The 14232-nt window shown below is 46.7% G+C and overlaps 1 protein-coding gene across 2 annotated transcripts in view; it reads left to right on the top strand.

Moving 5' to 3' along the window:
* GUCY1A1 (guanylate cyclase 1 soluble subunit alpha 1) overlaps positions 1 to 3057 on the top strand; it is a 59558-nt gene extending 56501 nt beyond the window's left edge. For both annotated transcript variants that reach the window (XM_032633444.1, XM_032633443.1), the window contains exon 9: positions 796 to 3057. In XM_032633444.1, the coding sequence (XP_032489335.1) occupies positions 796 to 997 (202 nt within the window). In that variant the 3' untranslated portion in view covers positions 998 to 3057. The remainder of the gene's footprint in view (positions 1 to 795) is intronic.
* Positions 3058 to 14232: the final 11175 nt, after the last annotated feature.

Genomic DNA, 14232 nt, shown 5'->3' with positions numbered 1-14232 from the left:
GAGATGCTTATTAAGTTTGCATTTGACAGAAAGCTAGGGAAGCAAGTGGGAAGAGGAGACAGTAACTTAATCAAAATGATTAGAGTTTCAAATGAGTTTATCATCATGGACAAATGCAGCAAATAATAAAAGCCTGTAGAACATCTGAATTTAAGGTGAAATTTAATTCTTAAGAATTTAAGAAGAAAATATATTGCAAATATCAGATAGTAAGTAGAGTGTGGATATATACAACTAAATCTCACTTTAGTCCTACTAACCTAGAATTCATAAAAATTCTATTGCGAGATCCCAAAGTTACTCTCACATTTTATATGTAGATATATATCTTATATAGGATTTTCTTTCACAAGGTCTTGCCCAAGCTTACTTCTCAGCAATATTTAGAAAATGAATGAATTGGCAATGTCTTATCTCTTTCAACTCTTCCAGTTCTGTAACATTATTTTCATGTATTTTTTGCATTGTTTGGGTTTTTTTTCGCCACTGCTGTGTATTGCACTGTTCTATAGATTATAGATGATACCTTTACAAGACTATTTGATAGTTACCTTTCCTAATATGAGTGAACTACATTATTTGGTAGGGCTTTCTGTTACTGTGCATTGACCCCCTGCCGTTCTTCTGTGAAGATGCTTATAAACATCATTAGGATTTTTCCTGTCAGTGACACCGAAGATGGTTGGTTTATTAATATTCTCAGGAATGTTCCTTTAGTTATGTCACCTTTTCTTGACTAGACAGTTACGTCAGTCTTAAGTTTTATGATTAATATTTGTGTTTCAATATTTCCAGATTACTCAAAGACTGTCCTGGTTTTGTGTTTACACCTCGATCAAGGGAGGAACTCCCACCAAACTTTCCTAGTGACATTCCTGGAATCTGTCATTTTCTGGAAGCTTATCAACAAGGAACAACTTCAAAGCCATGGTTCCAGAAGAAAGATGTCGAGGAAGCCAATGCCAATTTTTTAGGCAAAGCATCGGGAATAGATTAGCCAAATATACACCCAATTGTTAGTCTCTGGGTTTGAGTCCTTGGAGCGTGTGTGGACCTTCTGAGAGCACACTGGGATGGCAGCGAGCTAAGGAGCGGTGGTAACATTTTGGGAGCTAAGTCACCACCTGTTTTTCCTTCCACTTAACATGACAAAAATGTATTCACCTCAATGTTCAACTCTTCAGTGTAAAAGAAAGAGAGAGAGAGAGAGGAGAGAGAGAAAGAAAGAAGGAAAGAAAGAAGCCTCAAAAAGTGACTTTGGGGGAGTATTTCTGATATATAAGAATAGCTTATAACCTATACTCAGAACTGAGCGCCTTGTTCATATATCGGGCGATTGTCGTGACCTGTACAGCCTGGTGGAGTCGCCTGCCTTCTGCCCTGGCCAAACACCCTGGTTATCAAAGCGCTTCTCATAGTGTTGGTTGCCTTAAAAACGCTTTTTGAATAGAAACCGTAGTCTTTGATACCCTAAGCTCCTTGAACCTTTCAAGTCTGCATTTTGTTACATTTCCTCATTTAACTGTTAGCATACATAACAAAACAGGTTGAGGCTTCTTCTGTTGCACTTTTTTCTTTTTCTTTTCTTTAGAGAAAATAAGCCATTATGGGTTAGATGCAGTATGAATCTGAAGTAGTTCTTCTGTAAATATCAAAGATGATTTTATAAAAATATTCTCCACAACGTAATGTGTCATAACAATAAATATTTCCTTTTCTGACATTTTAAAAAGTCTGTATATGGGAAAGGCTATTTTAATTCATAAGAGCAATTTCATTTCTATTAATTCATTTTTGTGTCATAATCTTCAGGATAAAAGAGGGTTACAGCCTACATTAAAATGCAATAATATTATTCTAATTTACTTTACCCAGAAGCAACATGGAGTAAAGGCAGCATTCAGGGAATGAATCATAGCGTACAGCCGTAATCTGAACCTATTTCAGCAGACACCCTCCGTTGCCAGGCTGAGCCGTGTAGAGTCCCATCAGGAAAATCTGGAGTTCAGAAGTGGGAAATAAGACTTGTTCTTTCGGCTGATAGCTTACTTTTTAAGCGTTTGTGTTCAACACTCTGGTGTGTATATATGTCCTTGGAACCATCAGGACTCTTTGTCTTAAGTACACATCTGTGAATTTTTTATTCTAGCGAAATTAATTCAATGATATTTTTAAAGAGGATGTTAATATTGATGAAGAAAATTATGCTGTGATTTCATTGTAGAAATTTCAAAACACTTTTCTGGAAAGTAAACTTTTAATAATGTTAGTCTAAGATCTCTGGTGAACTAAGTAACATGCAGAGTTTGGTTGGAGATAAAGATCTGATTTTAAAAAGAACGCAACTTCAAAGCAAGAGAAAGCCGAACATTACAGTGTTTAAATCAGTATCAGCAGAGCTATAGATACACTGAGCTCTTTCTTATTTGGGGATCTGAGGGGTACGTCAGCTGGAATTTTTAACAGTTCTCTCCACTAGTCCCCAGGCCGGTCCATGGTGACCTCGGGAATAAAGGCCATTACTGGCTGGCCTCTAGCATCCCTGGTGTATTACTATACATATCACAATAATTATTATTTACTCAGTGAGGCTCCGGTGTCTCGAGGTACTGAACAGGGCTCATGAAATACCAATCCTACTATTGGAGAGTACCACAGGCCTGGGGAAAACATAGTCTCACAATTATATGAAGTTAATAAAAGTATTTAAAAGGAAAGTAAAGACTTAAATACATTTTTCTTTCTGGAAATGAGCCCTTATTACAGGGAAAATATTAGGAATTAAGGGAAATTAAAAAGCATAAAATAATGTGTCTTATTTATCACCTATTTAAGCAGACCCAAATTTGCTAATAATTTATGTTCCAAAAGTTGTAAATTAATTAGAATTCAAAAAATATTTTCTGTGTGTGTGTGTGTAAACACACACACACACAGAACCAATGGAGGAAAATGTGAACAATCTGGGTAGAAGCTCCATGGGAATTCCTTGTACTATTCCTGCAACCTTTCCATAAGTTTGATATTTGATCCAAATAAAAAGTTACCAAAAATGTATTTTCTCGAAAACATTAAGTCATCTGTGATAGATTCCCCAGACCAGCCTGCAAAGGCTCGTTAACTATGGGATACCTCAGAGCCCTTAAGCAAGATGGACATACAACATCTCCATGATGGAATGCACTCAAAATCTGCAACTCGGATGCTGAAAACTTTAAGGAATCCCTTTTCCATCTCTGTCTGATCCACTTTGGAGGGTGGAGGTGAGGGAGACGTATTCATGGCCAGACCGCTGAGGGTAGGCAGGGATGGAGCCCGAGGGTATGTTCGCAAGGAAAGTGAGGGACCCGGACGGGGGCTTGAGGCTGGCGTGGGGTTGAGGATGCAGAAAAGGATGGACACAGAGGGTCTCTGTGACAGGGTTGGGAGCCAAGGGTTCCGAATCTTACTGCCAAGTGAACTGTCCTAAAATGTGTATAATGTGGGTCCCAAGCCACCGGTTCCTCCCAAGAACGCCAGGAGCTGCTCTTCAGGTTCTGTTGTTTCCATGACTCCTTGGGTGGGAAGGGCTGTTGCAGCGTTCTACTGGCCTGTCCTCCAAATCCCTCCTCCCTGACGTTGCCAGTCCCTCCGGGGCAGCCATGGTGAGGCACAGAGCAGGCTGCTTGGCCCGGGCCGGTGGGCTAGCAAGGGAAGGCGCAGTGACGTGGGGAGTGGCTGGGGGCTGACTCGCCCTCGCCCCGCGAGCGCCACCAGCAAAGCCCCAGCGATGCCTAAGGCTGCGTGAGGCTGGAAAGCCACGCCCAATGAGCCGCTGGATGCTTGTGGCTGTAAACGGTGGGCTTTACCTGGATACGTCGTCATTCCTCAGTGGAAGGGACTCTACAGGACACGGCCCTTCCCCGAACCACAGAGCATAAAGAGCTGTCGTGCCTGCTGGTGGGCTTGGGTGCGTTTCCCCGTGGAGCCGGCTGCGTGGGAACAAGTGAAGTGAAGGCCGGTTTGCAGGGTGAAGGATGCGGTGTGACACACGGGCGGGGGGAGGGCGGTGCGGAGGGGCTTGGGCCAGAGGGTTTGCAAAGCCTGTAATGGAGGACGTAACACGTCCTGCAAAACCAAACCTCAGGTTGCTGCAGAGACGATAGGAAAGTGCGAGCCCCTTGTCCAAACAGAGGCTAAAAGCGCAGGGACAGCTTGCTTTACTCAGCAGAGAACACCAAGAGGTAAATGTAAACCAGAGTTGACAGTGTTGCGACCTACATTCTCTGCTGGAATTCTTCCTCAAATCCTGGGAAATCTGTGTTCTCTTGTGAAGGGGAAGAATAATCCTCCCACCGTGAGAGGCGAGAACTTCTGGAAGGGATTAGCCCTCTGCAGTCCTGGCTGCCTTTAGTTTCCTTTTGTTCTTTGCCTGTTCGCTTCCAGACTGCAGAAGTGTGGCTCCCTTTAATGCTTCTTTCATGGTGTTGGTGACGTGTACTCACTTGGTGTTCGTACTTTAAGACACCTGCAACATTTTACACTTTATTGCCACCTATATTTCTCCTGAAGCAGCCTTGCCCTTGACCTGTCACACCTGCATCTGTTTTGACCAACTCACACAATCCACACACTTTGACCTCTAAAACTGTTCTTCCTGTATTCAGTGCCTGCAAAACCAAGATAGCATAGGTTTCATAAACGCATAGCTTTCAAATTTTAAAACTAAGCCAAACGGGGAAAAATGTGATATTCTAAACGCTAGGTTTCTTTTACTATCAGTGCAAATTCATTTTCATCGTAATAAACTTAGTTTCAGGGAAATGTTAATATCTAAGATTTAAACACAGGGATCGAGATCAGGACAAAATTTAATTTGCAGATCTAGGACTTAAGCTCAGATATTTTGGAGATCAGAAGATTTTCGATAAGGTTTTGCTGCCTTTCAATTTTTTTAAGTATTTAATGTTGAGACATTCTGCCATTTGCAACAATGTGGATGGATCTGGAGGGTATCAGGCTTAGTGAAATAAGTCAGACAGAGAAAGACCAGTTCTGTGTGCTATCATGTATATGCAGAATCTAAAAACTAAAACAAACATGTATATAACAAAAAATATATTAAATTGCAACTAAACCTTACAGATCGTGAAGAAGATCACTTGGCAGAAAACGAGTTTGCATAATGCCCAAATCTTATACAGTATCAGCTAAGATGTTTGTTTAGTCTGAAAGGTTGCCAAACCCATCTGTATTGAGGGAAGAGCTATGAGGTCATCTCAGGGAAAATTAAAGCAAAACAAAATGCTGTTACAGAAGTCGGACAATCCATCGTATTACACGCCCGAATAAAAAGGTAAAGCTGAAGCCTTTTGGAAAGTTAGAGTGACAATGCTCACAGAATTCGGTGCCTTTGGAAACAATGATGCCCCACGAGGCGGTATCCAGGGCTGTTCGATCACAGTGAGCTGCTTTCTTCCCCAGATAAATTGTACGTCGGAAAATTGAAGTGGATAAAAACGTTTTAGTCTTTGAGAATGTACTGTTCCTTCACCTCCTCCCACATGTAAATTAAAGATGCCCTGCCACATCTTAACGACACAGCTTGATAGTGATCTAGAGCAGTGTTCTCCAGACGTTTGGATTCTGCACACCATTAGTAAAATCTTCAGAACGTTGACAATCTATTGTAAGTATATAAAAATAAACTTTATCATATAAGTATTATTAATATCTATGATTAATAAATATATAATGTTGTTCTCAGTCTGAAATAATATAGTAATAAGCTTATTTTTAAGCAAGCATGAATATAAACATAGAAATTCTAGTATTTTCTTCACTTACCCCAGTGAATCTTCTTTATATTTTACTCTAGAAACTGTTACAACAGGCCAGTGGGTCTCCACCTTCACTGAGTCACAAATCACTTTGAGAACTGGATAAGAGATACAGGCCATCACCCTTCTAAAAATGTGCATATGCCCTTACACCCCAAGACTGATGTGTATTTCCAGAGGTTAGGGGATTCCCTGGAATGCACTCCTAGGCCACCGCAGGGAGGTAGCAGAGACCCTCAGGCTAATAACATTATCTAGAAGGGAAGAAACAGCAAATCCTACTTGAAATGAGAAGAGAACGAAGAACTAGAAGTCTGGGTTTTGGCATAGATGTGACCCCTTGATTTTTGAGGAGGAAAGGGAAGAAGTTCTTTTGCTCCTGATTCTATGGAATGATTGATTCATGGGGCTTCACATATGAGCAACTAAAGTTTTCTTTTTAGCAAATATTTAACATATCTCTCAGTAATTTTCTCAAGTTTTTGGTAAATGTGCACTGCTCTTGGTATCCCACTTTTTCTTCTAGTTCGAGTACTTCTTTTCATTTTTCCTCTACGTGAAATAGGATAGCTGGTGAACCTCGTGTTGAAAACCTTGATACTAACAACACTTCTTTTATGATTACTTTCACAGTTGCTTTAAATAACACTGTTTATTTTGAGATCTGCTTCTGGCAGAGTCGCAAAGTCTATCAAAAATGTATCCTGTGTCTCAGAAGCTTGTTAGATATTGTTGCCATATAAATATTGTAATAAAAGTGTTAAATAAAAACCTTCTTAAAATTTAAAATGAGTTCTGTTTAAAAAGAAAATGAACCATCGAATCAAGTAGAAACAATATTTAATACATTTGTTCTGTTGCGGGTCTTGCCGTTTCAGACAGAGGAAACCTCCAACACAACAGTGGGGAGAAGAAGGACCAGAAACTCTTAATTCAGGCCTTTGCTGTGTATAGGTCAGTGTATCCAAAATCCCTTTTGAAAAAGTGATCTTTGAATACAGTCCCGGTATAAGCAAAATACATTTCTTTAGTCTGTAAAACTCCTTTTTCCAACAAAACTCATATTCAAGTTTTTCAAATCACAAATAAAACCAAAGCCATACACTTTTTGAAAACCTACATTTGAGAATAAAACTGCGCTCAGCTTATCCAAGTGTAACGGTGAGTAGCGCGAGCTCTGGGGTCCATTTGCTTTGGCCGCAGGTTGCTAGGAGACGTTTTTCCATCACTGCCTTGCATTTTGTAGAGGAGCAGGAGGACTGGCTGCCTTTGCTTTACACGATCTTTTCAAGAACGTCTGTACAGCAGGCAGCCTTAGCAAGTGAGATAATGCCCGCCCGCAGAGCAAACGCGCAGCCATATTTCCCGCCCGTTATGCACGATTTGCATTCCCAAGCTCAGGGCTTCTGTCCTATAATGCAGCCACTGTGTATGCAGAGATCACATTGTCCTCCGGAAGTGAGGGCCCAGGAAGCCCGTGCAAGATGAAGCTGGTTCTCCGTGTGTCTAGAGACGTCGTTTTGAGTGGTGAAGTCTTCTGCCTCTGACCCAGGGATCTCGTGTCTTCCGCCAGAACTCACGACAGCAGTTTAACCTGTTACCTCACAAATAAAAATCTCACTCTTCTAGTTCTTGACGGTTTGGCAGCAAGGATGGGATGCTGATGGAGACACGGCTTCGTAGAAGAGGATGGACGAGGCTCTTGTGGGCCAATCGACAGGATTTGAAGGAAGAGTCCACGGGACTCGGTAGCAAAGATGGTGACCAAGTTTCACGTTCCACAGGGTAGTAAGTGGTTGTCTGTTTTATTGTCTGCTAGTGAGGAAGAACTGGGGGTGGAGTTTCACGTCACGCACCCGGCGGGAGTTTCAAATTCAGCTGTCTCAACGGTGGCTGTGTTGTTCCTGACACCCTCTGGATGAGAGCCTTTCTCCCCAGTCAGGTTGCCAGCCTCAGATGTATGTCATCGTCATAACCAGTACCAAGAACAGTCCTGGACTAGAGCGAGGTTCCAGCCCTCTTCAGACAACAGTAATGGAGAGGGACATTCACACTCAGTGAAAAGGAAGACGATCCACCTGCCCTGTGGGGAAAGGGTGGCAACGAGGGAGTCTGAGGCTCAGCTCTTCCTGCAGACGTTCACGCCAACCTTAGATCTTTGCAGAGATGACAGTCAGAGGCCTTGGACTTTTTCCGTAGTCCTGGCTGCCATAAGGGAGCTTGGTTCTTTGGGGGGGATTTCCCGGAGACACACAAACTCCTGTGGAAATCACAGATAAGGCATTGCTGTGGGTTGAACCGTGTCCCCCCAAAAGTGGAGGTAGACGGTGTCGTTCCCTATTTGGGAATAGGGTCACAGCAGGCGTAATTAGTTGCGATGAGGTCACCCAGAGCGTATAGACCGGACCCCTAATCCAATATGACCGGTGTCCTTAGAAAAAGGGGACATTTGGACGCAGAGCCACCCAGGGAGAACCCACGTGACGCTGAAGGCAGACATCTAGCTGAGGTTTCCACGGGTCACAGAATATCAATTATTGCCGGAACCAACCAGAAGTTATGTGAGAGGCCCAGGACGGGTATTTCTCACAGCCCTCGGAAGGAGCCAACCCTGCCGACACCTTGATCCTGGACTTCTAGTCTCCTGGGTCGGGAGACAGTAAATTTCTGCAGTGGCAGCACCTGGGTACTCTGTTCTGGCAACCCTAGCAAAGTCAGGCAGGCCGTGTCTGGACCTTTCGTGCCCTGAATTGGACTTACGATGCTGATTCAAGCGACTAGACAGACTGACAAAGACAAATGACTGAGGTCAGACCCACAGCCCTGGAAGACCTTGCACATCAGCTGGGCAAGAATCTACGGATATTTTCTTAGCAATAGGGCGACTCGTGCCCCAGATTAAGATGATCCCCTTAAAAAGAAGTCACTGCTGTACAAGCCAGCCCCTCATCAGCTGCAATGAGCGAGCCCCACGGCCCAGGCTGGATTCAGCGTTGCTGGGCTGGCTGAGAGCAGGGTCCCCAGGCCGAGGTTGACGGTGTCGGTCACGAGGACCCGGCCTCGTGCTCCAGGGTGCTGGACCCAAGACTTCAGAGGCTCTCTGTGGAGCCAGGCTCCAAACTGCAAGTGAAGGCTCCTTGCTTAGCGGGCTGGAGCGGCCCTCTCCCTCTGCATTCCCTGGCCATTCCTACTGGCGCCTCTCTTTCAGGAGAGAGCCGGTTAGGGGTGAGGCCCAGGTCTCCCTGCCCCTGGTGTGTGTGTGTGTGTGGAATCACGGGTCTGGATATTGGGGGGTGGGGAAGGGAGAGTGAAGGGAATTGAGGTTTTATGACCGTGCTGTATACAGGTCGCCCTCCTAGCTGGTTCCCTGGTGGGACGGGCATGTGAATTACGTTAATGGGGTTTAGGCAAGAATCACAGTGGAAAAGGGACGCAAATGCGCCCCGTGGGGGGCCTTTTAGGCTCCTTCACCGTACTGTGGTTACACGCCTGTCGGCATGGCCATCTGGAGTTGACCTGTCCGCCCCCTGCTTCCTTGGGCCTCAGCGCCCGAGGGGCTTCTCCCGATGCGCCGTGCACACCACGACTCGGCGGCTGCAGGTCTCCGGTCTGATAACTCTGGTGATTAGAGCCCTGACAGAGAGTCAGCCTTCGCTGCGAGAGTCCTCCTTGAGGGTTAGACCTGTCACCCGGACGGTGACCTGCAGCCCCTACTGCCCAGCCTTACTGGTCTGCTGCTGTGAGTCTTCTGTTAAAGCCGAGCGCCTGACCCGGAGGGCTGTGGGGCTCTCCAGCCTCCGCTTCCATTTGGGGCAGCTTGACTCGGTCTCAGCAAGTAACAGGGTGGGAAGGGCCCACAGCCTCACCTGGTAAGTGGAAACGGCTTGTTCAGGAACACAACTAGCCTGGCCCCTCGGCTTCTCAGCTTTACAGGAAAAAGTGGCAGCTGTCACCTTGGGGGCAGCTTTACACACCCTCGGCCACTTAACAGCAAAGCTACTGGTTCAACCGAGCCCTCGGTTCACAGGGGTTTCCAACACGTCTGGGCCTGGTTCACTGATGGTTCAGCTGAGCTGAAACCCAGGGTCTTGCTGTATTTTCACTCACCCTTGGGTTGCTGCTAATACTCTAGCTCCTTCAAAAACTACACACCAGCAGACTAAGCTCCCGTGTTTGGGGTCTTGACGGTGGAAACAAGTCACAGTTGCTGATGCTGTTTGCACCGCTCGGGTAGGTGCCTCTGACGAGGGCCTGTTCTCCGAGGATGCCGCCTGGACTCCCGGGGCCGAGTGAGGCCGCACGCACATTCCCGCCATCACCGCCTGGATCTGTCGTCATTGTACCAAACGTAACACAGTTGCCATCGCGGGCCAGGTGCCAATATGTTTCGGAGTCAGAGATTACCCCTGCCTCCAGGCTTGTGATTCCCGCCGAAAGTGGCCCCACGTGTCTCCTGGTGAGAGTGGCCAAATGGCTTGGAGCACCCCCCCTCCCCCAGTCCTGCAGACAGACCACGTCACACTTCGACCCCGCGTGAAGCCACCGGGCTGCACCACCAGTGTTGACACTTTTCAGGTCACAGTGCTTAAGTTCCAGGCAGATCAACTCACTGATGTCACATTATTATGGCCCTTGAGAGTAAACTGAATATTGTCTTCAGGTTTGGGGAACATTTACAGTGTAACAATGGTGTATTTTTATTGCAAAATCCACCCAGCTACATGCTGACAGTTAAGTTCTTCAGCTGGCCTTCCTTGTTTCCTACACCCACCAGCGCCTGGGACTGCTGACCACGGGAACAGGCTTCTCAGAAACTGACTAAAATTTCTTTTGGCTCCACCCCCATCACCTCCTGCTGGTTTACACACTGATAAGGAAGCACGATTACTGAGTGCAGTTGTGTCAAGAAAGGAATCATCTCCCCTCGGCTGCTTCCTGGGTGGTAAAAAGGGTCACTAACTGCAGAGCTACCACATGATCCAGCAACCCCACTCCTGGGCGCATATCTGGAGAAAACCATAATTCGAAAAGACGCATGCACCCCGGCGTTCACTGCAGCACTGTTCACGATAGCCAGGGCTGCTTCCTGGGTGGTGAAAAGGATCACTAACTGCAGAGCTACCACATGATCCAGCAACCCCACTCCTGGGCGCATATCTGGAGAAAACCATAATTCGAAAAGATGCATGCACCCCAGTGTTCACTGCAGCACTGTTCACGATAGCCAGGACATGGAAGCCACCTAAGTGTCCATCAGCAGAGGAATGGATAAAGAAGATGTGGCACATATATACAATGGAATATTACTCAGCCACGAAAAAGAACGAAATAATGCCATTTGCAGCAACATGGATGGACCTAGAGGTTATCACACTAGGTGAAGTCAGACAGAGAAAGACAAATGTCTTATGATATCACTTATATGCAGAATCTAAAAAAAGATACAAATGAACTTACTTACAGAACAGAAACAGACCCACAGACATAGAAAACAAACTTACCAAACTTAGGAGTTTGAGATTTACATATACACGCTACTATATATAAAATAGACAGACAACCAACAGGGACCTACTGTATAGCACAGGGAACTCTACTCCATATTTTGTAATAACCTATAAGGGAAAAGAGTCTGAAAAAGAATGTGTATATATATGTATGTGTGTGTGGCTGAATCACTTTGTACACTTGAAACTAACACAGCATTGTAACTACACTCCAACAAAAAAGGGTAATGGGGGAAAGAGGCCTCATCTGAAAATTCTGGATTTTGCTCTGAGCTTTTCTGCACAAGATGCTCCCCTCTGTCTCCCAGCAGAAGCCAGGCCAGCACAGCTCTACAGCCTCTGGGTTGGCAGCCCAGACACAAGAAGACCTAGAGAATTCAGACTTAATTCTGGTTCATCCGCCTGGGCTCCCTTGCGGGAGTGACCTGGCTCCAGATGGTAGGGATGAAGGGCTCCTGATTGAGCTTCGTCCTGTCGAGTCCCCGTACAGTGGCTCACCTGGGCACGAGCGGGGAAGAGAACCCATGTCTCCAGGTTTTATAAAAAATGCCCTTGTGTTTCCTGTACCTGATTATTCCAGATGAGTGGTCTGGGAGAACTGGGAAAAGGCTGAAGTTACGGCTACTGAAATAGGACCACAGATTCACGGTGGGCGGTCAGTGGCCCCTGTGGGGGGAGCACCTTGACCCCAGGAGATACGGCAGATGCGGCAGAGCGAAGGGTATTCATGGTCTTTATCATCCGTGTCAACCCTGGAGCCTCTCTCACAAAGGAAAAGGCCCCAGGGTGGCTACCCAAACTGTTTAAAATGCATTGAATTGTATTGATTGCTGGGGCTGCCACTTCCTCCCAGACAACTCTGAACATGATTTAATTCCCGTTCCCCTTAACCTGACGCATTCTATCGGCGCAGCAGGGTGTAGCTCCGGCTCTGCAGCTCCTACACACCTGTCTGTCTTCCCCACCCACTCCAGTAGCTGTTGCTTGGACTTTTCCGGGGCCAAATGGCTGTCTTCGGCTGCTGGTGTGGGTCTGTAGGGCACGCACGCAGGGCCAGCTGCCCTCAGGCAGGGCCTCCATCAGAAAAGACTAGACTCATTTATTCCAGCTAAACCAGGAACCTTCACGCCCACCGGCTTGCCGGGCAGGGAGGAATTAAGAAGAAATACCAAATCTTCAAGTGCTCGGTGCACCGCCAGGAACTGATGAAGAGGCCTGGACGTGAGGACCTGGATCTCTCCAGAGTGAGGCCATGCTTGGCTACTCAGGGAGGGCAACTGACGGATTCTTTATGCATCTACTGCAGGTTGTCACCCCTGTGATGAGACGGCTGCTATGAAATATTCCCCGGCCTTAGCTGACGTCAGAGACACCACCCAGGTCCCGGAGGCGTTCCACTCAGGCTCAGCTCAGTGGTCAGGGTCCTTAGGAATGACGGATAACGCTGCCCTGGACTTTCCCCTTGCGGTCAATGTGGAGTCTGAGCCATCACTAGCGGGACGGGCTGGCGAGCGCAGGCTTTGGAAGACAGGCCTGGCGGTCGCTGGGACTTGTTCCGCCGGCCGGGTCCAGAGCATCCGGGGGCGGGGCGTGCTTAGGGTCGGCCCTGCAGGGTGGCCTAATAGCTGCTTGGAGTCCTGTTGACGGTACCTGGAATTAAAAGCTGTATGAGGCAAATTGAACAAATCTGGGTGCAGATCTTTCAATCAGATTGATCCAAGTGTTGTATTGGTAAACTTCCCCAGATGCCACGATGGTGTAGAACTAGGGGTAGATTTCATCGCGAGACAACTCTCCACGGGCCCCTCATACGTGTGCACATCTTATGACCAGAGGCTCTGACTGCCTTTGGCCCACACTGTCTTTCCAAGGGTGTGTGTATAGCCAAGTGCCTTGGAAATGGAGACAGTATCTCCCTCTAGAGCAGAGGGAGGGATGCTTACCATCCAGTATGTAAGATTCAACTCCCTAAGCCCAGGGCTGCTATCCTGGAAGAAAGCCCACTGCACGCACAGCTGTCCTCTGGCCTTCTTTGTGTCTCCCTGTGGGAACTGGGACTTGGGAAACTGACCTCTCTGGCTACTGCCGTGGCTGTGAGGAATGCAGTACTTACCACCATTCTAGGAGTGTCGTGTCTTCTGCCAGGATCCTTGAAACAGCGTTAGGCTAACTTGCTGGCTTGCAAGTGGGATGTGGTTAGGATAGGGTGCCAGCATTTTTAAATGAGACCATTTTGCACAGAAGCCTAGATCACAGATCTCACTCGTGAATCTCAGTACATTTGGCATCACTGTCCTATCAAGGAATATCTGTCCCTGAATCGCAGCTGCCGCATTTGGGCTGGTAAGGCTGCGGCAGCCCACTGCAGTCTCCAACACTCCCTGTTGTCTGAAACTTGTGCTAGGGAAGAACAGACTCCACCTTGGAGCGGCTTCTTTTACTGTAACCTGTGTATTCCTTTGCTTTTGCTACAAGTTAAGAATGTTGCCTACAGCCTGAAATATACGAGGTAGCCTCTTCTCAGGGCTCTGACCTTTAAAGGTGTAACACTTTACATTCAAACGGAGATAAAAAGTTGCAGAACAGAGCATAAGAACAAAGGATTCCGACACCAGGAAGTTTGCAACAACTAGCCACACCCCCTCCCCTTTTAGTGTAAAACAAGCCTGAATGCTAACTTGGGGAAGATGGTTCTTTGGGACGAGCCCACCATCTGCTCTGCCTGCTGGCCCTCCCGGTAACAGCGTTATTCCTCGTGCCGTGCCAACAGTTCGGCTCTCGATTTGTTGGCCTGTCCAGTGGTGAACCGTAGGAGCTTGGACTGGGTAACAGACCTGCCCACACTGCCCCATCAGATTCCATTCCCTGCAGCCCCGTGGGCTTTAGAGCCATGGTCCGTGCATACC

This window comes from Phocoena sinus, chromosome 5, assembly GCF_008692025.1.
Source record: "Phocoena sinus isolate mPhoSin1 chromosome 5, mPhoSin1.pri, whole genome shotgun sequence".
Lineage (NCBI taxonomy): Eukaryota > Metazoa > Chordata > Mammalia > Artiodactyla > Phocoenidae > Phocoena > Phocoena sinus.
Note: the sequence above shows the minus strand (reverse complement) of the source record. Positions and strands in the feature narration are given on the sequence as shown.